We start from the raw sequence: 26,453 nt of genomic DNA on the forward strand, positions 1-26,453 counted from the left end.
CGAGAGCCCTGGTCAGCTCGAGTGTAAGTGGGCTTGCCTGGGACGTTGGTGTGTGGAATGTGGATACACGATTGCATGGTCGTACTTCTAGACTCGGAGGGCGGACGCCAAAACAGCGGCGTAAACGGATGGATAGATCGACCAGCGCAGTGCGAGGAATCCGGGCTCGAAGAATCAAAGCCCGTCGCCCGTCGCCCGTTTGCTTTGGTTCGGATTTCCCGCTCTAGAGGCTGTCATTCGTCGGCCGGGCGCGGTGGGCTTAGCCAAATTCTGGCATCCGTCATTGATGAAAATGATCCATCCCGCCTCGCCTCAGCGCCGTTTGGATGTTACACATCAGTGCGCCGGGCACTCTCCCGCAAGCCAGTGCCAGCCACCATCTTGATTGAGTGACCCAGTGAGAGAGGCTAGGCCTGAAAGGTTCAACCAGCTCACACCCAAGGCAGGTAGTCTTGCCCAGCCTTGGATCAAAAATGGGGAAGAAGGGAGTGGAAGAGTCTAGTGTAGAGAAGGGGGGAGGGGAGGGGGGGAAACTCGGGAGAAAGACTCCCTGAAGGCTTTCCCGGTCCGCACCGGGCCCTCCCTTGTCCTGAAACCCGCTCTTTCCCACGCTGAGACGCATGGTCCCCTGCAAGTGTCGTCGCAGATTTCGTGTAGAACTCGCAGACCTTCAGCGCGCTCTGTTGCCAACTTGCCCCCCCCCCCAAAGGCCCCAATAGACCCCTTCAAATGCCGGGTCCCGACCGGACGATACGTCTCGCGCTAACAGATCCCCCGCATGTGTCTCGCCGTGGGATGGTAGCGACTCGACATTCCAATACCGTCCCAATTCGGCTCTTCGAAACTGCAGCTTCGACAGCGGACTGGTCGACCTTTCTGCAGCTGTCTCACGTCTACAACACCTCACACGCACCTCACAGGCTCACACTCACAGTACTCCGTACCTTACCTATGTACTTTACCAAACTTGGATGCCATTCACTACACAGTAGACCCCCGGCTACGATCTTCACCACGGTCATGCTGCAGACACTACTGCGTACTGTAGGGGTGTGTCATCCCTGTTCTTCTCTCCCCTTGATGCCCACACCTATGGCCAACTTCTCTCGACTCTCGTTCGCCGACGGCCAATTTATTACCCACCGCTGTTGAGGATGAAGCAGAGACGACGAGACGTACCGATGAAGCTGGTCCCCTCCCCCCATCTCAAGTCTCGTCTCTAGACTTCTCCTACCGTCCCCTGGAAGAGCGTCCGTGTTCCTCCTTCAGGCTTCAACCCCCCCGACCCAGCTTCTCCTACCGCCGGAGCATCAATGGCCTGCTCTGGCAATGATTGACACCTAACAAGCTTCGGCGCATCTCGCCTGCTCTCTCTGCCTACTGGATCGACTCGATGGGCGAACCGTCCATTCCAGACATCTTCCACCATCCATGCCTTGCGTGCCTGTGCCGGCCAGGGTCCCTGTTGTCTACGCAGTTTGGACACACACGAATGGATACCTACTGGACTGGCCTCCGGGTTTGAGTCTGAGTCTGAGTCTGGTGTACAGTACGGGGCATTCGTACGGACCAGACACCAGGGGACTGGACACGGGAACAATAGACCAGACCATGCTCCGTTCTGCGTAGCCGTACGCTGGGAGCCCACGAGTAGGAGAGGGGTGGACCTTCCTCGACCTCGTTCGCCCTCGCCGGGTTGCCGCACCTGTCTATGGACAGACTCTCGATGCGAATCTTCTGCTCTGTACGGGTACTTGTCCAAGTGGTCTGTACTCGGATAGTCGACGGTGGCTGGACCTGTGACTGATGCCGCTGATGCTGCTGATGCGACGCAATCGTGTTCGGCCCTGCATGTCAGTCCAAGCAGAACGCCTGTGCTTGACGTTCGGATATTCAGAGAAAGGGACGAAGAAGACGGCATCACCAACAAACGCAGCCAACACACGCAGCAGTACCTGTGGCCATGACCTATTCTGCCGGCCTGTCGTTCTACTACTACCTAGTAGTGCTAGCCTAGCAAGAGTCTGAAGTCGTCTTGTCTGTCCCTCTGGCGCTGGCATGACAAAAAAAAAGTCAAACCCGCGCGACTGACCGCTGACATGCTCGACGACAGCTCGATCCACGGACCACCCACTAGTGCGCCGCACCCATCGGCTTTCGCGTGCCAGTTCCTGCGCCAGTCCTAGTCAGTGCTGGTGCCCGCATGGGGTGTCGTGGGTGTCTGGATCTATCCCTGAAGCATCTCGGGGGGGCATCTGTCATGCAGCATGGGTCTCCCCGCGAATGATGGATAGATGATCGACCCAATCTGATACATACTGTCGCCTCTCGCTCGGCTGCCTTCTCTTCTTTCCTCCCTTCTCCCTCTTCTCCCTCTGGTGCTTGACATCTCCGCCAGTTGTTTGGTGTTCACCACTTTTTTTCCATTCTTCCATACCAAGGCCGGCCTTATTTTTCATTTCAATTCTTTTCTTTAGACCCCTTTGCTGGCACTGACGTCTATTCATTCGTGTGTTTGTACTCTTCTGTGTTCACTCATCCGCTTACCGCAATCGAACGATTATTCTTCCAACCCCGATTCAGCCGGTTACAACTCGACCTCGAATAGTATCAACCAAGGGCCATGGTCGGAAGTGATTGACAAGAGGAAAACTTTGGCGACTATCATCGGTCCGGCACGGATAGGACAGGATAGGATGACAGGAGAGAAGGGAATGGCTCCTCACGCAGTGCCACGGGCCCAGAAGCCCTCCAAGAGACGAGCACCACCCGCCAACATCGCTGTACCGCCTTTGCTTTGGGATCGCGATGCCGAGTCTGACGATGAGTACGCCAACCAAGTGAGAAACGCCGCAGGAGGCGCATGGAAACGGGCCATCGATGCTGGACGCAGGTATGCGGACTCGGCAGTAGATCGTCGCTCAGACAGCGACAGCGACGACAAGGCGCGGAAAAATCAACCCAAGAACCCTCCTCCCCAACAACAACAGCAACCTCCTTCAAGCCCGGACACCCCAAAAGCTGTGAGGCCTTCCAACAATGTGGCATCAGGAAAGTTGCCATTGGCAACCCTCCGTCCGCCGCCCGCATCGATTCGTCCTCCCCCGGCGGTCGTTGCCGCACCGGCTGTGCAACCGACCCCCGTGAGAACGACACCCGCCGCCACATCGAAACCCCCGTCTGTACAGGTTCCAGTCTATGTCGAGCAACCACAAGAGACTTACGCACCACCTCAAGAGACTTTCATCGCTCACCCTGAGATTCCCGTCGAGGCACCGGAGCGTCCTCCTAGCCCGCCGCCGCCACCACCTGAAGAGCCCGCACCAGCACCAGTTCTCGCTCCGGCTGAGCCTGACCCACCACCACCTCCTCCGCCTGAACCCGAACCCCCAGCAGCGCCGCCAGCTACCATGACTGTCACGGCGCCTCCTCGAACTGTCACCCTCATCTCAACCATGAAGCAACCGGATTCGGTAAGTTGTATGAGTCAAGGTAGCATCGTTGAACGTGACTGATATAGAACAGCCCAAGAAGCCCAAGTTCACTCCGTCACCACCGCCTCCTCCAGTAATCACTCCAACCCCTACAGTCCCGCCCGCAGTTATCGCGCCCAGTGGGCCCCTTGCCCTGCCCCCTTTGCCATCGGTTGATCCCTCAGCCCCGAGGAAAGGTATCGATGGAGAGAAGCACTCAACGCCTACCATCACAGCCACTCTCGCCTCAGCAGTACTCCCAGCCGAGACCATTTCAGCGTTGCCAGGCTTGGCCAGTGGTGGCTCCAGCAAGGATGATGGCAGACCGCCAAGAATGAACCCCGAGACAGAACATGCCCTCATTGCTGTTGGCTCAATAGGTAAGCATCAGAAACTGGAGTAGACCCTCACAGAAACTGACATTTTGCAGGATCATTCATCTTTGCGTCATTCCTTGTGTGGATTGTGTGGAGGACGATGAAGAGGGCAGGACGTATGAGAAGGGAAAGGGAGTCTGGCTACCAAGGCGACAGGCCAGGTGGCATCGGCTCAAAGATTCCATTCTTTAAGGGATCTGGTGGATGGGAGAACCTCGATGGAAGACGAAGCGAACCACCTCAGTACGAAAAGGGACAGCGAGGAACACTGCGCCTGGACACGGGGTTCTATGGCCCCGACGGCAAACCCGCCCCCTACGTTACCAACGGCACATATCCTGCCAACTACACAATGTCGCCAGCTGATAATCGCGGCAGCCCCATTCACCAGAGTCCCACAGGGACTATCCCAATGAGGATGAACAACGTCAGCGGGCAAGGCACATACAACAGTCAACAAAATCCATTCAGCAAACAACAGAGCGCTTACACGAGCCAAGTCGGCACGTATGACAGTCAAACCGGGACTTATATCAGCCACGCACCCAGTGGGTCTCTTACTCACATTATCGGACAGTACGGCAGCCCAACAGACCCCAACCTGACATTAAGGTCAGGCGTGGGTGCTGGTGCCTACTTCAACCAGTCTGAGCTCGCCCGCCAGCCCTCAGACGCCTATGACCCGGCTCGACGTCAAGTCAACCGGGCTAGCGAGCTCTCATCCATCTCTTCTGGCTTCGGCGACGGCGACATTATTGTACCCGGAATGCCTGGCATGGTGCTCCAGCCGCCTCCCCCAGTGTCACAGTCACTGAGAGCCAGTCAGAACGGCGTCGGTCGCTTTTCGTGGGCGAGCAAGACGAACCGCGAAACAGTGTACACTGAGGCCAGCGAGGACCTTCCAGCGAGGTTCAGGACGGTTGACAGCTGGGTCAACCAACAGACCGGCCGTGTCAAGAGAGCACAAGCCAGGCCAGAGACGGATGAAGACATCCCGCCTGTGCCGGGTCTACCGGCCGGGACAGGCCAAAACGGCATGCCGCCTGAACCCCAGTTTACCATGATGATGCCGGACGGGGAGGTACCCCGGCGGCCGGATTTGGGGCCGAACGCATAGTAGCTCGCCCAACAGACGTGACCCGGACACAACACACACGAGGCAACTTTTCTTTGTTTTCATACCCAAGCATGGCGCGGATTACCAGGAGTCAAACAAGGTGGAAGGGAGGAGGGGGAGGAAAGGCAGTGGAGGAGTGGAGCGGGTTGTAATACCAGAGGTCATATCACATACACACACTTGACACACAAAGAGAGAGCGAGAAAGAGACGGGAGCCGAGAGGCGATCGCTTTGTACAAACAATACTTTTTCACACGCACACAAACACAAACACAACCGAACAATATGTATCCACACGACTTCTGCAAATGCTTCCTTCTTCAAGCCTGGCGCTTGGGTGGCTCTGCGGAGTTAGACATCATTTACATAGTGGGTGTTCTTCCCTTTCCCCCCTTGTACAGATAAGTTTTGATGGAGAGATGTGGGTGGTTGTGAGGAGTGTTGAGGCTTGAGTGCCAAGACATATGGGTGGTGATGATGGTGTATGTTGCAGTACAGTGAGTGTTGAGTGGTAGGTACCTTAGTGGTAGGTAGGATGTAATCCAAAAGCAAAACAACGCACACGACTTGATAGTATTGTTGACCTGATTGATTGATTCGTGAGAAGCGCGTATGAGAGTGTGGATCTGAAGAGGTCGATTCTCTGTGGGAAAGGTTTTGGATGGCGCACTTTGAGATCGTCAGGCACCCCAATCCCGTTGCATGGGCTGGTGAACACGTTCGCCCAGGTTCAGCTGTAAGCCCTTTGGTGGAGGATCAGTGTGCGATTTTGATATATCCCTGCGTATAGGACGGTCGCGTACTAGTAAATCGAGGTGGAAGAGATCTCTCTATTGGCTTGGGGGTTTCCCGCAGCGTTGCAGTGAATGTGTGAGTTACTGGGGAAGAGAAAAGCCAAGAGGTGGCCGGCACGGTGATGATGAAGCCTTTTCGCCATCGTGCGTGTGGCTGCGTTCCCAAACCACGTGCAGGTAGGCAGGCCTCCTAGACATTTTCTTGATTTCACAGGTACCTCGATTCTCGCCTGGTAGAGGATTCATCACTGGGTGTCTCAACAAGAACCCAGTCCTCCGTGACAGAATTTCGCAGTTCTGTGGGACGCCAAGGCATACTTCACGAGACGTAGACCCTTGAATTGGCGGCGAGCGGGAAGCAAGGCTTACGAAGCATTTTGGAGCGCAGCCCCGACTCTAGTATCTTGAAACTGTGTAGGCTAGGCCTTGCGTTGCTTTAGCTGGCAAGGAAAATGAGGAGAAAATTAAAGCACGTCGATCAAATAAGCGAACAGGCGAATCACTAATTAGTATCTTGGATATGTGAGGTTTGCACTGCAAAAGTTGCCAAAATAAGAATACCAAAGAGAGAACCTTTTGACGGGTTCCCACCATTGGCCGCGCGTTTCGGAAGGGGAAACGGCACGGTTTCCCATGGCAAAGAAACCCGTTGCGGTGCCTCGGATGCGCTTGAAGCCTTTACAACGTGGAATGCGAAGCGGTTGCACAGCCGCACGCTACGTACCCTTTTTCCCTGGCGAGCTGACGAATCGGCGGGCTGACTTTGCACCTTTTTTTGGTCAACGTCCCCCTCGAGCGTTGAAAGACTGGGAAAATAGTGTGGTGTGGCGGAGCGGGATTGATGTGGAGACTGAGTCCGTGGCTTGCGCCCAATCCGAGGGGCTGGCGGGGCAGCTGTTGACGTACCTTACTGCGCAGGGAGCACGAAGTACATCCTTTTCCCGCTGCTGTGACCTGCACCTGCCACCATGCAATGCGTGCCTGTGCCTCTAGGTACTTCGCACACTCAGCTACCTTAGGTAATGGGACTTCTAAGTGGGTGCATGTGCCAGGCTTCCATCTTTCTCCCAGAGTCCCTCCTCGTGCTAGTTCGCTGCGGTACCACCCCACGCTTCCATTCTTCACGACACGAACCGGTCACTTTTTGACAAGCCAGGCTTCAACCTTTTCCCACAACGGGGTGCCCCGTTCTTGTATATACTTGGCTCTTAATCACTTTGACTTTCCGTACCTCGTCTGATCAAGCTTACGATAGCTTCTATTGTCATATCACCTCTCCTCCCCGACAGAATCCTTTGGGGACTTTGGCTTCCCTACGTAAGGTAGTGGGGCTCTTTACTGCATACCTTAGATCCCGCGGATAGATTCCCACGTCTGCGTATAGGACTGGGTATACTACGGAGTAGTGACCTATCCCTTGTCTTCGAATCCAAGAACACGCAAAATAAAAAAAAAGCCAAGGCGGACGGGTGACGGACGGATTCAAGACTCAGCCCACTTGGCCTCGCACACCCTTGAGGCCCAGCACACTGGCCTTGCCAGCCTGACCCTTTTATCAACGCTGTGTCCCCCTCCCCCTCCTCCGAAACACACCTTCCAGCGGCGCAAGGAACGTCACTTCTCTGCCTCAACACCAAGACCTTCAATAAACTCACCTCAACTTACTTCTTCGAGCGAGCCCGTCGATCGCTAATCCAGCCGTCGACCGCCGCCCAACATGCTCGATGAAAACCTACCCACCTTCCACTTCCGCCCCTCCTCCGATAACCCTCAGAACACCATTCTCTACTTCACTCACCAAGGCTCCGACCCGGTGCCAAATTACGTTCTCAAGCGTGCCGACCCCGCTAACCCGGTCGCCCGCAACAAGTACGCCGCTGCTCTCACCGACATCGCTTCCCAGCAGATCATCTACGCCGAGGTCCTCGTCGAGCCGGAATGGACCCAGCCCACACTCTCAGCCGCCGAGGTCCGCGTCCAAAATGGCACCCCGGCCCCGCCACAACCCATCTTGCCCGACCAAGTCACGCTCCAGCTCTACAACCCGGACTCACAGGTCGTCATCAAGATGAAATCCGGTAGCTGGGGCAAGTCCGACAGCTGGGAGTTTGAGATGCCCGAGCAAAGTTTCCGCGCGCCGAGCGCAAGCTTGCTCGATCGTTCCTCCGACGATCCGCCCATCAGCGATACCGTCCCCAAGGTCGTGTTCCGCTGGAAGCGAGACGGTAGACTGAGTAAGGATATGACATGCTATATGGTCGGCAAGAGCGTCGCTGGCAAGAAGAGCAAAGAGCCTGATATCACGGTCGCCATGTTCAAGGACACAAAGCACGAGAGCGCCGTGACGATTTACGAGCCCAACCTGCAGCGTGTGGACGTGGAGGACCGGAAGGGATTGGACATTGTTCTGCTACTAGGCGCCGAGGTTCTTCGCGACCTGTTCTTGAACCCCAGACAAAACGTCTTCAACTTGACGGCAACGCCGCCTCCCACGACCGGTCGCCGCAAGAACTCCAAGCCACCCCCGGTATCCATGGCGCCAGCACCGCCCACGACCGCCATGTCCGGCGCCATCGGCAATAAGCCCGCCTCGCCCCCAGCACAAACCATGAACAACGGTCCTCCCAGGCCCAATGCCCGCCAACAGTGGGAGATCGACAACGAGACAAAGCGCCTTCAGGCCATGGTAGCACAAGAAGAGCGGCAGGCGCGCGAGCGCGAGCGACGGGACGCCGAGGAAGCGAAGCGCATCAAGAAGATGCTCGATAAGGAAGAAGCCGACCGCCGACGAAAAGAAGCCGAGATCGAGGCCGAGACAGAGCGACTTCGCAGACTCTACGGCGTCCCGCCTAGTCAGTCGAACCCGAACTTACCACCGCGTCACCAGCCGCCGCCCGGAACCACGCCGGGCTCTTGGCATGTGGCACCGGCGCAGCCACCACGGCCCAACAGCGCGGGACCGTACAACGGGCCCCCGGGCACCAGCGCGTATCGTCCGCAGGTGCGATTTGCGCAGCCGCCGCCGACGATGAGTGGCGGTGCGTCGTCTCAGCCGCAGCAACAGTCGCAGTCGCAGTCGCAGCAGGCCGGTCGCGGGAAGCTTCCGAACCTCATGTCGGGACTGCTTCAGGGACCCTACGCGAATCCAGCGGCTAGCGTCAGCAACTTCTTCCATCGGGACCGGTCCGAGGAAGAGGAGAAGAAGCGAAAGGTCGCTAAGAAGCGGAGTGTGCATTTTTGAAGGAGTATTGTAGTCTCATAAGATGTGTGGAGGGGTATCTACCCCCTCTTCAGTCTATCAATGCCTATGGCATTTTTATTACTTTTTCATTCGTTGGCATCCGCCATATACCGGGTGGCCTATAGGGCTAGCATGGCTTGTCTTTTCACATTTATCGGCGTCAGGGGGGTTTTCTTCTGGACGGATATACCATGTATTAGTGTTTGGGCATATAGAATCACGAATTTTATGATCAAGGCATTTCAACTTCCTTTTGGGCACTCGGGGGTGTTTACGGGAATCTAGTGAGATGCCCTATTCTACTTCAAAGCTGGAGGAAATGATCATCTTTAAGCTTTGGAGATTGACGGGGAGGGTTCATGACTTCCCTCAGAGTATCAGGGAGGCCATGTAGTCACTACTCTGGTCCTCAACCTATCAAAGGTTCTTTGGTTTCCTACGTCCATGGCCATTTTTTAACTTTAAAAGGAGGATTACGTGAAGATGTTACTCGAAAGAAGTCTAAGCAATTACCTCATCCCTTTGTGTACTTGCATCTTTCTGAAAGTATTGAAATGCAGTGGAACGTCCATCGACGTGCCTGCTTGCACACCTTTCCGAACAGACGACCATGAAGGATGCAATGTGATGACAATTTCCCATACTTACTTAGTATGCACCTCCTTCTTTCTTGTTTGGAAGGGGTATAAAAAAGCGTTCACGAATAATCAAACGTTTACGAACGTGGCTCTTCGCGACTATTCACGGTCAAAGTGCTGGGGATGTTTCTGGGGGATAAAAGGTCCTTCATCCTTCCAAACCTGCTTACGGTGATCAAATATTCAATGGACTAGTAAAAAAAACAAATTCATCCAATCGGACGGTTTTCATTATCCTCTCCTACCGCGTTCGCACGTATTCGTTCCTGAAGAAGTCACATGGCGAGAGCCAGAGTGATAAGCAAGAATGGAAGGCAAGGGGTAAATCAGGAGCTGCCCGGTCTGTGCACTCCGTCACCCTTCAGAACCAACGTCATTCTTCGGCAGAACCCTTTTCCGAGCTCTATGCGCTCGGACCAGGACCAATCACGCTAGCCACCAAAAATTCTCATGATGGGTCCAGCAACTGCTACCTCTGGCCCAGCTGTCGCTGAACATCCCCTAGCTCTACTCCAAGTTCGACTCCATCCCAACAACGTCCTCTCCTCCCTTTTTGACGAGCAAGGTCATTTCCTCGCCAACGAATTTTCCTGCGAGATCCAGCGCCATCTCTCCATCCTTGGTTGGAAAAAAGCACTTCGTTACGGTCATCAACAGCTTGCGAATCTACAACAGCTCCAGAAGCTCGGATTCTACATCGATTACCCGGTCGCCTTCAGTCTTCGACTTCACACGCCCCTGGGCTACCTTCGCAACCGTCTCATCGAGATCCTTGCGAACGCGCACCGCGCAGCCGATACACGACCGAAAAGAAAGGAGCGCCGCTCTTAAATTACAGCCACAATGGTTCAACTTACCGAGGTCGAGGACGAGCACTTCCAGTCCGGCCAGGCCGGCCCCATCGACGACGACGCCGATTACTCTGACACTGGTATGTACCATCTGCTACTATTGAGGCATCAAGCACGTGGATGAGCATTTGATGATTACTCTTATCGCAAAGCTCCCCCCTCGTGTCGCATACGTCACAGGAAAACCCCAAGCTGACCAAAACCCACCCAAAGACTCCGAGATCTCTGAGGACAGCGACTACAACCCCCGCGACGAGTCCTTCACCGAGCGCCTATACGCCCTCAAGGACATTGTGCCCCCGACCACACGCGGCTGGATCAGCAACAAGGTCGACTTTGGCGTCAGCGCCGTCCAGAACACGTGGTACTACGGCTCCCGCACCGTCTGGGTCGTCTGCGCCACCGCCCTCATGATTGGCGTCCCCCTGGCCACCTGCTGGGCCGAGGACCAGCAGATCGAGGGCATGGAGCGCGAGTACCGCATGCGCGAGATGGGCGGCGACGCGCTCCTGGCCGCGGGCGAGGGCAAGGAGGGCAGCACGGCTGAGCAGGTCGGCATCGCCCTCGACCGCTCCGAGGCCAAGCCCGCTCTGTAAAATCACCAACTTTCTCGAACACAACACAAAATCAAGAAAGGCAAAGAAAAGACAATGCAAAAGCGAAGCCGGGAAGAAAACACCGAGGCTAGCTTATCGAAAGAAATCCGGATCTACGCGCACCAAAAAAAGCTGAACGACTGTATCACACACCAACCAACCCCTCCTTCTCCCCCTTTTCCTCGGGCAGACTTTTTTGCGTTTTGCGCTTCGGAAACTGTATATCAAGACAACTCTCTCACACACACCACGACAACGGAACTTTGCATGCATTGCGGTCATGGATGGCTTTGGCGGGATGGGGGTTTCCCTGCCAAATTTTGCTTGTACTATAGGAAGATTTTCATGAGGGCCGCGATAGGAATGGCCGTTTGCAATCATGACAAATTCTAATACCCATTCCGTTCCCTGGATCGTTCTGCGTGATACTTTACTTGCTTCCGTTGTTGTGTTTACTTACGATTTGCCAGATTTATGCCGGTCGAGGTTGGTTCGCACGTTGCAGCGTCATGCATCTACGTAACCTAGGTAGAAGAGATTCCCCCGTCCTCAACAGTCGAATGCGGAACGTTGGCCTTTAGCTTAGATTGTTTCAATGCCGAATCCGCTTTAAGAACGGGCTTTGCTTTGGCTTATCCGCCCACTAGTTGAATCATTGCGGTCTCCAGGTCTGGAAGCGCTCGCCCTTTGGAGTCAGAAATACTTCGCACTCCCGCGGTAGAGACGAGTCCTTCAGGAGGTGTAAGGGAGGGAGGGTGATCTGCCCCCATCGCATCGGCAACGTGTGTCCCCTTTTCATTCTTATCCATTGGTTTACTCTGATGGCTGCCAGGTCTGTCATATTGACATCTTCCGTCACACAATCATGAATGCTGGCGTGGACCCAAATCCGGGAGACTCGGTCTCAAGGCTCGGTCGGATCCAAGAGACCTTGCCTTGCATTCCACTCACGCCTGATTGATGGGCGGGCTCTCTAAAGTATTGGCCGTTCTTCAAGGTCATCTCAACCAAGCTCGCAAGGTTCCTATATACTCATATGCCGGATTGCCTAGGAGATGCCATGGGAACATTGCAGCTTGGAAGATCTACGTCGGGTTATACTGCGAAGCAGTGGAGGCATGCCACGTGTCGCAAGGAAAGGGATTCTAAGGATGATTGATTTGGTAGAAGAGCGAGACTGATGCTGAAAACTAAAGTACAGGTTGGTGCTCAACAAAAGATCTCTCCATCGTGACCTTGCCGGTGCAAGCAGCTTCACACACAGCTGCATGCCATCGTCCCACAGTGTTTACTCACCTAACTCCGCCTTTGCTTGATGGTGAAGATTCTCTAGCATGAAAATCTTCTCTACGAAAATCTTCTACAGTTCCTTCGTCCTCGGAAGTTAAAGTCGCGCCGAGAAGTGGACAAGGCTCTCCTCGTTCTAAGATTTGAAGATACGATGCGTATCTGTGACCGACCTTGACCTCAGACCATTCATCTGTAAATCACGAGCCCCCAGAAGTATAAATACATTTTGTCTAAGAAGCCCAAACCCTCTGGGGCCTTCATATCGCTCTGTTCGATTCCAAGTTCGAGTTGATATCGCTATAGTTCGATGACTGTGGGTTGTCCCTGCTTCTTCAAGGCATCCTGGAGCTCTGATACCTTGGCCCGCAGACTACCATTCTCGCTGATGTATTTTGTGTTGGTTTCTCGAAGTCCTTTGATAATCTGAGCATTAAGGTCGCGACAAGCAATAAGTTCCCTCTCGCGCATCTTCAATGAGTCCGAGACAGCCTGAACATTGTCTTCAGAGTCCTCAAGGTCCTTTTTGAGAGTGCTGAGCTGCTCCTTGTGGTCGTCCCGTAGATATCTAATAGTCCTTATCAAAGGAGACGATTCGGTACTCAAGTCGAAGGAAGCGTTGGACGATCGTTCGAGTTCTACCTCCGCATTCTCCAGTCCCTGTTTGGCCTTTTCAAGATCTTCGTTGGCCTCTCTTAACTCTTGCTGAAGCCCATCTACCTCAACTCTCAGGGCAGAAGTAATCCTGTCGTAAGTCCTCGTGGCTTCACGATGACCACGTATGGACTCGTCTCTCTCATATTTGACTTTCGAAAGAGTCTTCTCGTGGTCCTTTCTAGTCTCATCAAGCCGCTGTAGAAGGTGATCTCGCTCAGCTTCGACATCCGAAAGCTGCTTCTTTGCCTCTCTGTGGTTTGATGTGAAGTCGAATGTCATGTCCTCGCCTAGACGGATTTTGGCGACTCCATGCGCTTCAACGTTGACCTGGACCTCATTGAGTCTTCGACGCTTTCTATGGGGCAATGCTTCATGGTCCAGTTGTTTCTGAGATCCAGACAATGTTGGAGGGCTCCATGTGAACGAATGACCAGCACCACTGGTTCCAAAGGAATATTGCAGGCCGATTGGCCGACCTGGCGGGGTGACCTGGTCTTGCTGGCTCATGATGGGCAAGACTTCGCTTCGGTTTATGATGAAGAGATGCTACTCTGATTGAGACTTGCGAGGAGGCTCAGTCGATATGGCAGCGAGACATCTGGTGTTCAAATTGTCAGCATGGACCGAGAGGGAATTCCAGGGAAATGAAAAGAGAGAGAGCGTACAAAATGCCACTGTAAGCCCGGAGAAAACAGGCGATATGTCCGATTAGGCTCTCTCGCATTTAAGAGTGGTCAATATTTGGACGTTCGGTCGATGTTCGTCGAGAGAGGTTCGGGACAACTATCTCGCGTACAATGCTTGGAAAGACTCGATCGAGAGGAGACGCCACAGATCAGAGCAGATTGCGTTGCACAACTGAAGGATAGAAAGAGAGGAAGAAATGCGGGAGTTTTGTGGTAGTTTTGTGGTAGAAACGAAAGGCGAACGACTGCTGTGGGCAAAGATGAGAGGCAGCATCAGGATGAAGTTGAGAGGGAGCAAGTGGCAACTCTCAACGCTGGGTAACTTCGGGTAAGTACCAAAGAGGAAGAGAGAAGAACCAGCACGATCGATCTTGCCTTCCAATGTTCAATCCGCGAACCGTCACCTTCTCTAAACTTAGGTACTTCCTTCGTAGTCCGGATGAGCTGCTCTTTCTTTCTTAGTGACGGCATCTTGATCATGTGGTTCGTGCATGCCTCCTTCCGCCGAGTACCTTCTGCACCGCTTCTAAGCAGTGATTTGATGTTTCTCTTCGCGTATTAGTCGCTAATGAGGAAACCCACTCCTCAAGCATTTGTCCAGATAAGCTGATGTCAGTGCAAGTACTCCTTCCCTTTGTTCATCTTCCCAATGATCACATGAAGGACGAAGCTTTCCTCTGCTTTGCGCATGACCTCTGGTCCAGAATTTGCTGCAGATTGCAGACTTCTCATGGCAACAGAGAGACTGAATACGGAGGATTCTGCCTTCATCGTGAAACCGAACTCACTAGCCTCCAGATGCTAGTGCATTAGTCGAGTTGCAATGCCTCTCTCAAAATACGACGAGTATGCTTTCTTTTCGTGCTCGCGAATAGGCCCAGAGAGTAATCACAACGACTACACTGAATCATAGCTTGGATGCCCCCATTTCCCCTCACGTCGTATAGAGCTGGCGTATGAAGCTGGCATCACAAGCTCCCCATCTCAAACGAGAGACGCAACCACAATCGTCCAATTTGAGCTGAAAGGTGTCAACACGAATATCTATGCCTCCCATCCAGCAAAACACAACAACTACTATGGAGCAAAAAATACAAACATAGCAAAAGAAGAACAGATTGCCCAAAGGCGGAATCGAACCGCCGATCTTCTCATTGCGTTCACACATTAACCAAAGATCGTGAGACCTGGAAGGGAAACAAGGTACTAGTGAGACGCTTTACCACTGAGCCATTCGGGCATTTCGTATCTGTTGATGGAGTCGTTGAGCGGTGAAGGTAATTATATTGCTGTGGAACCCTTTCGCGGAAGGAGAGCCCTAATCGCGTCGAGGACTCCGAGATCAACCGTGGAGGTTTGACGACGTAGTGGGGAACCGGCCGGCCATATATGGAGTAGACGAGTTCGCCCAAACAGGGAAGTCGGTGATGGACACGCAAGGGTGTGTTTCGCGGGGGGACAAGGAGTTTGGGATGGAGGCATACTTCAACGGCGAGCTGGGCAGACATTTCATGGGTGACATGTGAGTCTAGCCCATTATCTCATCCGCCAACTTCGAGATGGGAGGTCTGGCTCTGTGGACGATCCCTACATCGGAAAGCGCCAGGCATGAGACGGCACGTATCCGACATATAGGCAGAGGAAACAATACCTCAGGCTCAACGACTCATCAACGTTCAAAATCAGGCCCTCCAAGACTGCTATCCAATACGTCGGCAACAAAACCATCCCATCCATAAACCCAGCATCATCAGACGAGTCACATCGGGATGCACATCTCGTGCTGATCTTCTAGACTTATAACCGCCGCTTCTCACCCAACTTCATGCGCGCGATTCAGCCCATCATTCGGTTTTTGACAGATTCGCCAGCTGATATGGATATCTCAGTCTCAACTACCTCACCTTACTCGCGAGCAGCAAAGCATAAACTTTCCGCCTTGGTAGTGAGTTTTGGTAAGAGCTACCTGCCCATCCCGGAAACCACTCAACCTGCGACTTGACGTCTCATTCCCCAGACCCGATTCTGCCATACATCACATCCCAAAACACCAAACGCCCGTCAAAAAGCGAAGATCAATCGAACATGTGGGGTGGGAGAGTTGACCAGAGAAAAGTATCAGTGTCCGAGAAGAAAGTCTTTGTGTACGCGAGAGATAGTCACCCGGAAGCCGAACCCAAAAATTATTGTGGTCGGAACTATGAGGTAGCTTGAACCAAGCTTCTAGAAAACCTTGGAAAACCTGCTCTGCCACCATGATGGGCAATCAACGTCCCGTCTATCTGCGACAGCCCAGCCTAGGCGGACGGCACCGTACCGACCTACATACGGACCTGCGGCTCGGTGTGACGACCGTGCCTACATCTAGCAAGCCCCCGGTCCGGCCAAATCAACATTGGGCCAAGCTTGGTTCTCAACCAAGAATCTCTAGAAATCAGACGCGCTTTGTGATGTTTCTTCGGACTACCATCAATCCGGTTAATTCTCTGCCTCAAGTCATACTTCATCACGAGAGATACATTGTAGATTGGAGAGAGGAAGGGCGGTCGGCTAAACTAAGGTACCTACGGATACGAGACCTCACCTCCTTCACCTTTGACTCACCTGTAACCTCTTCACACTCCAAAACCTCGTATCCAGATAAGGTAGCAAGGTCTCCTATCCTCCCGCACCATCGCCCGCAAACAAGCCACACCACGTACACTGTCACCTAAACATCCCAAGTAGACGAACCGTTCAAACCCCCTTAGCCCCCTTCTGCCCTCCTTAGCTTCGGGTCCCAGACGGGGTTGACGTGCGCAAGGGCTGTAAGCTGCCATTGACATTTTCAGAATCCAGCCAAGGTACCTACACGGTAAGAAGGAATAAATCGCCGCCGGAGGGGGAAAACGCCAAAACCTGCACCACCTCCGCCCCGTCCCGGCGTCACACCGGAACCTCCTCGCCGAAACCGCCCCCAACATCCCGTCGTCCCAAAATGGGCAATATAAGGAACTGGAAACAGGGTCCCTTCCTTCCCCCCTTCCTACGACAGTACGGATGCATTGTCCGAGAAAGTTCCAGGGTCCAGTCAATGGAAACCTGCTCCGTACTCCGTATCATTCTACCCTTTATCGAATTGATTTTCAATGTGTTCTTGCCTTAAGATCCCATCCACACGAACTTCTCTTCTTTCCCCCGTCGTCTTGCCTCATCTAGACGCGACACTAATCCGCCCTGCCCCTGCTCCTCACCGACCCATACCTCGCCCATACCTACCATTCTCCATCACTCTCTTACTTAACTGATAGCTACAGATGACGCAAAGAAACGAGCAAAAGAGCGTGTAAGAAAGTGTGGAAACGAACAACAAAACCACCATAGTCTACGGGACAGAAGAACACACCCCACCAGACTGAGACATCTAGAACCCGGCCCTCCGCCGCACCCGAATACCACCCACATACACAACATCCCGGTCCATCCAACCCCCAACCCAAACCTCGCCCGTCTGTCCACCACAAGAAAACCGATGCCGCTAAATCAGCTTGCCTTGTGCTTACTAGCTCAACTCCAGGAGGACGAGCCGACGAACGGGTGAAAGTGAGCTTCTACAGTACGGAGTACTCCATCCCCTTCCCCTCGCTCTTACTACCCTCCAAAGAAAAATCGCAACGAACAGCCTCCTCTCCCACATCCAATCCTTCACCATCCGGTACCCAGCCTCGTCATCCGTCCCACACTCATCCCTACCACCTCACCTCAATTGCCTTCAAATCACTCCCTCCTCCCTTACAAGTTACGACGCACCGCGGCACCGAACCAGACTTCGGCTGGTCTTGGAACCGCGAAATCGTCCCATCCACACAAATCCTGGATCCGAGAGGGGGGGGGGGGGATCAAGCGGGATGGATCCTCCGTGCTTCTAGAAGGGCCCCGAGTTGCGTGTAAATTCCCGTATAGTGGCAACATAGCTTTGATCCTTGATGAGATCGTCCATGTGCGTCACTTCTCTTGGCAAAAAAAAAAAGGGCAACGCCCAGCAAAGAACATGCAAAGACTTTGCTATCATGCGGCCCTCATCAGTGTATCAGGTCAACACACTTCTTACCTACTAACCTAAGTCCAAGGCCAGTTAGACGGTAGCTACAAAACGGTATTTGCGCCGGGGGGACGAACAAAAAAGAGAGACACACAGTGGCCACGTGCAACAGTATGATCTGAATCAAGTGGTGAATAAATTGATGTCAAGAATAAAAAAGAGCTCCTTTTTTGATAGCTTCCGCGACCTCTTGCGTTGCACAGAGCAGATGCCACCTTCCCAAACCCAAGAAATATCCTGCCTCCCACTCCCTAGGTGTATGGTTACACGTTCGCTCCAAATCTCATCAGAACACACCATGTCCCAATACAACACGGCAAACAAGCACCTTGCTCTACTCCCCGCTTACACCCAGCGTAAGCCCCAGTTGGATAGACCCTAGATCTCCAAGAGCACAAGGCTCTAGATAGCTTCGAGAAAAAAACAAAAAAGGTGCTCCATGACGGCATTCGATGGCCCGATGTCTCGTCCGGTCGAGGCTTGAGAGCTCGTACACAAAAAAACAATACTTGCTCGGATCCACGTTCGAGTTTGGACAGCCCAGGAACAGTTGCGATACGAAACACCGTGGAGAAGACCCCCGCCCAATCGAACCCACATATTGTTTCCGCGACAGTATTCCAAAGCAGTCAGTCATCTCTCTTCCGCGCAGCGCTATGCAGGTGAACCCCAACTCCGGTATGCTCTGGTCCTGTCGAGCTCCCAGCCCCGCATCCTACACGCGGCTGGTGTCCACTCAAATAATCGGATGGGAAATAAGTCAAATCGAGGAAGGATAAGCTTCGAGTATGATCAGTAGTGGTATCACCCCCTAAATGATACCACCAGGCGGATCATAGCCCGTTGTCGCGCCTCTGGCTCCGAGCCCGGCGCTTCCTGGTTGTTCTGACGACGCATCGACTTGTGCGTTATTCGTCTTTCGTAACATGAACATTGGTTTCTTGCCCTCCTTATCCAGCTGCTTGAATAGGATCAGAGGCTTCTCCTCCAGCCCTAAGCACCGCTCCTGATCGCCGTAGACAATATACAGCGCATATTGATCCCAGGGTGCATTGATTTGGTATTTTTTGAGGGCGGCGGGCAGCACCTTATAGCATGGGTCGTCCATACTGACTCGGAATGACTTGAAGATCTCGACAGATGCGTTGCTCGTGCTTGGTGTATCGGGAGCTGGGGTCGGTCCGCGTTTCGGCGCCGTTTGCTGTTCCCGGCCTTTGTAACCATGGTCGTTTTCGGCAAAGGTGGATCGTGTAGAAGGCGTCGGGGCTTCGGAGCGGTCGGAGCGATACGATCGAGAGCCCAAAGTCGCGCCGCCAAGTGTTGGAGGGGAGGTCGGTGAAGGCATGTTCGGGGAAGGATAGCCGGGCGATGTAGCCGTGGCTGAACCATTCATAGCTGCCAGATGCGACGAAGATAACACGGCTCGTTCTGCAGCATTCGAGGGATCCAGCGTTTGTTCCATCGACCTTTCGTGCGTTGTTTGCAGGTGTGATGGCGAGTTGTTCTTTGGCGTCGTTCCTAACATGATTCTCTTGGTGGAGTACTGCCGTTGCAGGCTCATCGACTGGGTGGAAGAGGGTGTTGGAGCGGGGGGCGATACGGTCTCATAGCCATAGCCCTGATTGCTGTTGTTGGAGACGTTGGGCAGTGGTTGTGACGAATCCTTTGCCAAGCGTAACGCAGGCAGCATATCCTCCCTCAGCCGTCTGAAGTCTTCAGAGAGTCGACGCAGGTCCTTCTCCACCATGCTCATCCTCTCGTCTCGTAGACGGAGCTGCTCAACCAAGTGCTTGATATCCTTGAGGGTTGCTGTCGCGTACTGGGCCTCCGCATCGGCAGCTAGGAGAGCACATGTTAGTGGATAGTCCCTACACACGCAATGCGGCGTCACCTACATAACGGCACATAATGGTCGCTCTCTATTGGTATGTCCTGTGCCTTCTTCACATCATAAACGCTCTTCAGGATAGTGAGGCGATGGCCAACACTGGCAATACCCATAGACTTCAGGTCATCGTGTTGTAGAGCAACCAAGGCTTCGCCGACAATCTCATTTTCTGGTTGAAGACGCAATCAGTCAGGTTTCACAATGCATGGAACAGTAAGAAGACGAATGGGGAAACCCACCAACAAAGCTGTCGGCATACTGCGCCAAACCGATTGTGCTGATGAAATCGGCGCACTCATCGGCGGTCCACTCGGAAATGATGGTCTCGGGTAGGCGGTCGGCGCTGCTACGGTGACCGTAGGTTGTGGGCGTATGCTCGTTGGAAGAGGGGAGTTCGGAGTCGATTGGTGAGCCTTCATCGTCGGCGACAGGCGAGTTGGGCCCGAGGCTGCGCTCGTATTCGTCGTCGGCATCCGACTCTGCGTAGGCAGTGCCTGAATCGAAGTTCATGACTGGCAGCGTTTGATCGGCGGCTCAGTGACGGAGAGGAGACAGGGTGGAAGTAGAGCAGAGGTGCGATAGCACGTCGGGGGAAGCGAGGCGAGGCGAGGCGACGATAGTAAAAGTCGGAACGGCAGGCGGCACTCAGAGAGCGAGAAAGCAAAGCTCGGCGAGTCGAGTCGGGTCGAGAGTAGGAGAGGAGGACAGGCTGGAAGGCGAATCGGGGTCGTGGTGTCAAGAAGCGCCGGCAGTGCCCTCAGCGTGAGGAGGTCGTGGCGGCGGCTGCGGGGGCCCGTTGCAGAAGAGATTGGAAGTGTGGAAGCAGAAGCAGCACACGGGATTGGGCTGACAAGGTCGGGATCGCGAGCATCGGTTCCTGGGGCAGCAGGTCGGCGTTTCTGTCCGACGAGTTGAGGTGAGGATGGCGATGTCAAAGGGGAGAGAAGGTGGGAGTTGAGATGCGCAATAGCGAAAGAGGCTCAATGGGGAGACACGCTACTTGGGCAGGCTAAGGTCGTAGACTGCAGGAGTAGAGAAGGACGAGTCGGTTCCAAGATGGGATCGTCGTTCGGGTTCGGGCTCAGGCGAAAAAGGTGGAGGAAAGCGTCTGGCAGGCCGCAGAGCCAACAACAGAAAACTGCAGTTAGGTAAGGTCAGGTAATGGCAGTGAGGGCAGCGGGTGCATGTTCCACTGCTATGTAAGGTAGGGTAAGGACCAGACACCAGGAGTACACGAGATTCGGTGCGGCTATGCGCTGGAGCAAAGTAGCTCTTGTGATGTGCTCCTGGTGCCTGGTGCCTTCCATATCAGGTAACGTACCTTTGGGAGGTATCGGTACGGATACTTACCTTGCGGCGTACGCAGTTGGTAATGGAAGGTACCTCAAGAGAATGCTGCGTCGTTTCCCCGTGTGGCGCTCAGCGGCCTGGTCCACGTCCCAGGTGGGTGCCCGCCCACCTCTGAGGTACCTTACCTTAGGTACCTTACGGCAGTGGATCCGCAGGTGTGGGCGCGATCCAGGACAGGCCCCAGCAGTACTTCTGCCCGCCATCCAGTGAGAGGTGCGCCCCGTTGCCTGTGCCAGCCCGGCCCTTCCCTTAGCACCTTACCTTACACAGTACATGGCAAGATACTGGGCCTTGCCTGTAATACTATGTCCCGGATTGGCGTGGAATGATTTGGACAGAGATGCATGGCCAGGACAAGGAGACAAGGAGGCGGGCAGGAAACTCATGAAAAGGAAGCAGCTTACTCTTTTCGGTTTGTAGTTTGCTTGGGACCTCAAGCCGTACGTCTCAGTCTAGACGACCGAGTTGGGGTAATGTACGACTGGGTATAATCTTGACTTAGAGAAAGCAAGGCATGGCACTGATAGTGGATGGTGTTTTCTTTTCTTTTCCCCCCTTGACATTGCATATGCAAAGCAGCAAAATGATGGGCGCAAGAGACCTGGCACACTCACAACGGGCCACCAAGGGCCAGTGGGCGGCAATGACATGCAGATGCCAACGTCAATCATAAAGGTCTCCCGGCCGGTTGCGAGACGATGATGCATTACCACCACCACCACCACCACCATGCTGAGATACTCTCTATGCGCCGTGCCGCCTTGTTCGGCCCATTGCCGCGGCCACAAGAGTCTGTTAGCGCCCAAGGGGGTCATCCCTGCGCCATCCACGACATCCAATTGCTTCCATTGCTTAAAGGTGCCCTTTCGCCGTCTGCTCGCCTCCCCGCCAAGTTCCTTGGGTGCTTAGGTACGATTGATTCTTTCTTACATCCAAGTATCAGTCTTTACATCCACGTTGGCATCTGAATCCCTGACACCTTCAACAAAGCATGCCCTGGCCTGCCTGACATATATCACACACAGTAGTCCATAGCAAGTTAGCAACTACTATGCAAGCCCCGGTTATGAAGCTGAAGCTGGAGCTCAGCCTACTGCACAGTAAGGAAGGTACCTTACCATGAACACATGTCTCTCCCAGCTTCCACCAGTTCCTTGCTTCTTTTTCAGAAACAGTCCCCGCACATCGCATACTGTGTGCATGGTACGGTATCAGTGCCCGAAAGAGGTTTGACGAGTTTTTCCCTCCCGCTGCATAGGTCCAATATCGGTGGCATGTTCCAGAAGCCGCGCCATCTGCGTTCCTCATCTCCCCCATGAACTTGTGCCACCCAACGATGACCAAGTAAATCAAACTAAACAACGGAATAACAGGACAAAGGGGGGAGCCAACCCCAGAAAAAACAAGAGTCTTTTTCCAATTCTTGACGGCATGCAAAATGAAAAACGGCTCCGATATCTGCTAACCGGTGCAACATTGGCACGCTGCCCCTCTCTGTCGGTAATTGGGACCGAGCAGCCCAGCCGTTGCCAATCGCTAAGTGATAAGTGGATCCTCCTCCTCGACTCTCCCGTTTCCCGTTTCCCGTTCAGTCCAAGGTCCACCGTCCACCCCTCCAAAACGCCGCGACGCCCTGCCACCGTAACTTCCGGAATATGAGAGGAATATTACCTACAAGGGAAGTCACCTCTCGGGTTCTCAGGCTGGTCTCTCTCAAAGCAGGAAGGAAGAAAAATGACCAGTCGATATCTACTCCGTAGTATCTTACCTTATCTCGCCTTTCCCCTTCGAAATGACGACCTTCGCGTCAAACGCAATTTGATTTCCTGCCAGGGGAAGCGACGCGGCTTTGTACATCCAATCTCAATCTTGAGGTGCCTTACCTTGCTTGAGGCAGCTCAAGTATCCCGTACGAATACCTGACGCCGACGGAGTAAGCACCTCCTTCTTTTGACTTTAACCTCGACAGACAAACACAAACACCAGGGCCGAGCACTGAGCACGAGAAAAGAGAGTCAGGAACCCGCAGCGAGAGCCATGCGGTGAAGTCATTATCAGATGCTTTTGCCGTTTCTTCTTTGCTTTACCGTCCAAGCACCGTCAAGTCTTCCACCAACCACATTGCCCAATCCCAACCACTGCCCGCTCTTGTCTACCATTCTGTATGGAATGACCTGGGTCACCTTCCCCTCCGTCGAGACACACGAGTGACGAACCGCCGTCCTGGCTTGCCTGACCTTACCATCTCTGCTAACCTCAAACATCCCAGGAACCTCGGCCAACCGCGTGCCACACATCGTGGGAAGGGGTTCCCGACCTAAACCTGCTTCACGGCAGAGTGACCCGACCGTCCAACCCCCCGCACCTTTCATTCGCCCAAACGGCCTCTTCAGGGTTGATACTGGCAAGCGTCAATGTGCAAACTCTCTTCCAGAAACACGCCAGCTACCTCACCTACACGACCTCACCTTGCAAAGCGTTGCTTAATCGACCCAGTGTTCCCCTTAGCTGCTCCATTCATACCTCTCCGTTCGGCTGTCCCCAAATTCAATTGGCAAAGAAAATTGCCCGACTGGACACTGAACCCAGCAAGCCGAAGATGCTATCGCTCTATTGCAACTCTACCTTCTACTGTACGAATATATCACTCAGCTTGTCATATCCAATGAATCCGACTTGACTGGGCAATAGACATCATATGCGTCCGGGTCCCGGCTTTTCTACAGTTCAAACGGAACAAATGCCACTCGACGGATAGCTTACGTTTCCATTGTGCATTCCGGATGGGGTTCCGTCAGTCTAGGCCTCCATCGCCCACAACCGACGCGTTCAACGCCTTGGAACCAGTTCCCACACTTCCCCAGCTGCTCCATTTGACACATGACGATGGGTACGGGCAGCATTGTACCAACACGCAAATGAGGCATTTTAGACAACAGAGACGTCGTCGCCTTCATATCGAAAGGCCCAGCCAGCGATATCAATATGCGCGACTAATCATCTTGGGGGCCTTCCATCATTTAACATTATGGATAAGCATCCACCCGCCGCCGCAGAAGCTTCCAAGCTTGTCAACTTAGGTCCAAGGCCGCCGTCTTGGCACTCTATAGCAAACCTGCTGTCATCACGTCCAAGCTGCCATTTGCAGTCCCTTGGACCCCCAATTTTAAAAACAGAATTCCCTACAGGGCTACGCATATTAGCCTCGACGAGGCTGCCAGCAAGGGAAGGCGAATCGACCAAGGCGCCGATAAGAGCACCCGTCAGATTGAGCCCTGCGTCGATCATCCTCGGCTTCCTCTGGGCTCTTGACTCGTCCCCTCCTCGTCCTTTGACCTCTCTGGCCGTCTGGCCGTCGTCCTTACTCTCTGTGTACGGAGTACAGCTACCCATTCAACATTGTTCATCGCAACTCTGTATCGCGGCACAGCCACCCCGTTGTTTCCTCGACATCGTCCAAATTTCCTCCTAATCTGGCCACTTATCCTCCGCTGAAACATCCAGCTTTGATGGACAGCATGCAAAAAGGTAACTTAGCTGTATCCCACTTCCCAGGAATATAGGCCCAGTCACGACACACGCCTGGAGGGAGGAAAATCAAACGGCCCCCAGTGACACTCCGTTCAATGTGTGAGTTTCAGGCTCTCTGCCGATCCATCCGGGCAGGACACTAGAGAACATCCACATTCGTCTATCACGAACCTCTGTCGCGTCGAGGCTAGCTCTTGCGCGGTGTCGCCAATCCGCACATGACAAAAGTTTCGCGCCAGTAGACGCGCTACCGAGTAAGATAAACACCAAATTGGTACGCGAAGATAGACCTAGGGCCAAGTCGTCCGGTTGTCACATTTGACATTCTCTCAGGAAGTCCACAAACAGCTCTCTGTCGTATGTTCCTGAGAGCGCCCACAAGCGCCCACATCGAACCTCTCGGACCATCTCGTATAACCAGCGCTATCCTAAACCGACAACGCCTCTACCCTGGCGTTCATGTCACCATCGACCCTAGCGTATGCTACATTATCCTGGAGCATTGCACGACCTCTTGACATCTCGCTCACTATTGTCTGGTATTAGATATGAGACGCAACCTCTTCCGTCTCACATTGCTTTCGAGACAAAGTGATGAAGAACAACACGCCAGATCTCATCGTTCATCTCAAACCTTCACTGACACCGTGCCCGCCCGTCCATCCATGGCTTACAATGTGATGCCTCTTGACTTTGGAAGGCTTACTATTCATACACGAAGCATCCGGAACTTTCTCCGGGACCCAATCGCAGTGCCCTACCGAGGAAACAACCCCCATCATCATTTCCCAAGAGTCCGAGACCCCGTTAGCAAACATCCATCAACCGGTCACCAGTCGCACTGAACCGCGGCCGAACGAACATCCAAACCCAATGTGGAAGGGCTAGCTCGTTGCTTACTCCAGAAGAGGCAAAGACAACTGCTCATCTCTTCTACAGATCCCCTCTTCTTGTCGAAAATCCCACCCCAGATAGACTTCGACGCTAGAGCCTCTCCGATCTGGCGCCCGCCGCATCCCCTACGCCAGGCTGACATTGATAGGATCCGAACGACGGCTCGCTCGGCCGAGTCGCTCCTCGAGGGCCCTTTTCTTTCTTTCTGTTTTCCCGCCTCTTTCTGTTTAAGCTCGCAGCTTGTAGCCCAACCGCACATCATCCACTATCACTTCGCGCGTGCCCCTCCAGACCAAGGACTTGAGTTGCTTCCCGAAGCTAGAGCGTCCGTGCCGAAGCTTTTTCGACATTGCCCACAGAATCCGACCCTACCAAACCAGGTATCTACCACTTCCCGGGTCTCCCAGGTGCTCAAAAGTAAACTTTGACATCTCATGTGCGTGTGTACGCTCTATCATCTCAAGATCTAGAACACGCCCCTTTTGTTTCTGTTCAGGAGCTGGCTTGAACTCGTCTGGGGGAAAACATCTTCAGAGACCCGTACGGATACTCTCCAGATTGGGAGAACCTTGCGTACCCATCCAGATACCCGCTCATCCGAGCTCCGAACTGACCTCATCTCACCCTTGAGTTCTGCATTTCTTCCCCGGTCATTCCTCGTCGTCGCACCAGAGCTGCGTGTCGGGCTTCCTCGGCGCCCATCGGGCTTCTCTTCCATGGCTCTCTACAGCGAGTGCGAACAACTCAACTAGTTTGCGCACCGGTTGCTACCGAATTTTCCCTAAACTCTAACTGAGACCATTGCCTTGAAAGCCAAGAGACTATTTCAGCCTTAATTCGCGGCAGACGCACCATGTAAGCAGATAGACAGCCGGCAGTTCATTCTTGCAGATCGTATAGGATAGCCTGCCTGCCATTAGCCAGCAAGTCTCGACGTTGTATCGATTCTGGCTGGTCCTTTGCGGAGCGACAACACTTTCTCTCTACCCTG

At 53.7% G+C, this 26,453-nt stretch overlaps 6 protein-coding genes and 1 non-coding gene across 7 annotated transcripts; 3 read left to right on the forward strand and 4 right to left on the reverse strand.

The window, feature by feature from the left end:
- Positions 1 to 1,185: 1,185 nt before the first annotated feature.
- Positions 1,186 to 2,089, reverse strand: BDZ83DRAFT_195992 (uncharacterized protein). The gene has a single exon (XM_060501625.1). It carries the CDS (start codon positions 1,919 to 1,921, stop codon positions 1,220 to 1,222), a length of 702 nt encoding a protein of 233 aa, XP_060367631.1. The 5' UTR covers positions 1,922 to 2,089; the 3' UTR covers positions 1,186 to 1,219.
- A 625-nt stretch (positions 2,090 to 2,714) lies between these two features.
- Positions 2,715 to 4,967, forward strand: BDZ83DRAFT_572147 (uncharacterized protein; the record flags this gene model as incomplete). Its single annotated transcript, XM_060504474.1, has 4 exons — positions 2,715 to 3,200; positions 3,261 to 3,480; positions 3,602 to 3,853; positions 3,904 to 4,967. The coding sequence occupies 4 exons, from the start codon at positions 2,715 to 2,717 to the stop codon at positions 4,965 to 4,967; spliced, it is 2,022 nt and encodes a 673-aa protein (XP_060367632.1).
- A 2,512-nt stretch (positions 4,968 to 7,479) lies between these two features.
- BDZ83DRAFT_572127 (uncharacterized protein) lies at positions 7,480 to 9,003 on the forward strand (the record flags this gene model as incomplete). The annotated part of the gene is made up of 1 exon (XM_060504471.1): positions 7,480 to 9,003. The coding sequence occupies one exon, from the start codon at positions 7,480 to 7,482 to the stop codon at positions 9,001 to 9,003; it is 1,524 nt and encodes a 507-aa protein (XP_060367633.1).
- A 1,481-nt stretch (positions 9,004 to 10,484) lies between these two features.
- On the forward strand, positions 10,485 to 11,088 carry BDZ83DRAFT_649451 (mitochondrial outer membrane translocase complex, subunit Tom22; the record flags this gene model as incomplete). Its single annotated transcript, XM_060510280.1, has 2 exons — positions 10,485 to 10,572; positions 10,673 to 11,088. 2 exons carry the CDS (start codon positions 10,485 to 10,487, stop codon positions 11,086 to 11,088), a joined length of 504 nt encoding a protein of 167 aa, XP_060367634.1.
- Positions 11,089 to 12,557: 1,469 nt separating this feature from the next.
- Positions 12,558 to 13,539, reverse strand: BDZ83DRAFT_790363 (uncharacterized protein; the record flags this gene model as incomplete). The annotated part of the gene is made up of 1 exon (XM_060515712.1): positions 12,558 to 13,539. The coding sequence occupies one exon, from the start codon at positions 13,537 to 13,539 to the stop codon at positions 12,676 to 12,678; it is 864 nt and encodes a 287-aa protein (XP_060367635.1). The 3' UTR covers positions 12,558 to 12,675.
- A 1,298-nt stretch (positions 13,540 to 14,837) lies between these two features.
- Positions 14,838 to 14,958, reverse strand: BDZ83DRAFT_t93. The gene has a single exon. It is a non-coding gene; the product is annotated as a tRNA-Thr (tRNA).
- A 3,652-nt stretch (positions 14,959 to 18,610) lies between these two features.
- On the reverse strand, positions 18,611 to 20,197 carry BDZ83DRAFT_749890 (SAM domain-containing protein; the record flags this gene model as incomplete). The annotated part of the gene is made up of 3 exons (XM_060513838.1): positions 18,611 to 19,638; positions 19,695 to 19,856; positions 19,927 to 20,197. The coding sequence occupies 3 exons, from the start codon at positions 20,195 to 20,197 to the stop codon at positions 18,611 to 18,613; spliced, it is 1,461 nt and encodes a 486-aa protein (XP_060367636.1).
- Between the last annotated feature and the right edge of the window lie 6,256 nt (positions 20,198 to 26,453).

Source organism: Colletotrichum acutatum, assembly GCF_030867785.1.
Source record: "Colletotrichum acutatum strain CBS 112980 chromosome Unknown BDZ83scaffold_23, whole genome shotgun sequence".
Lineage (NCBI taxonomy): Eukaryota > Fungi > Ascomycota > Sordariomycetes > Glomerellales > Glomerellaceae > Colletotrichum > Colletotrichum acutatum.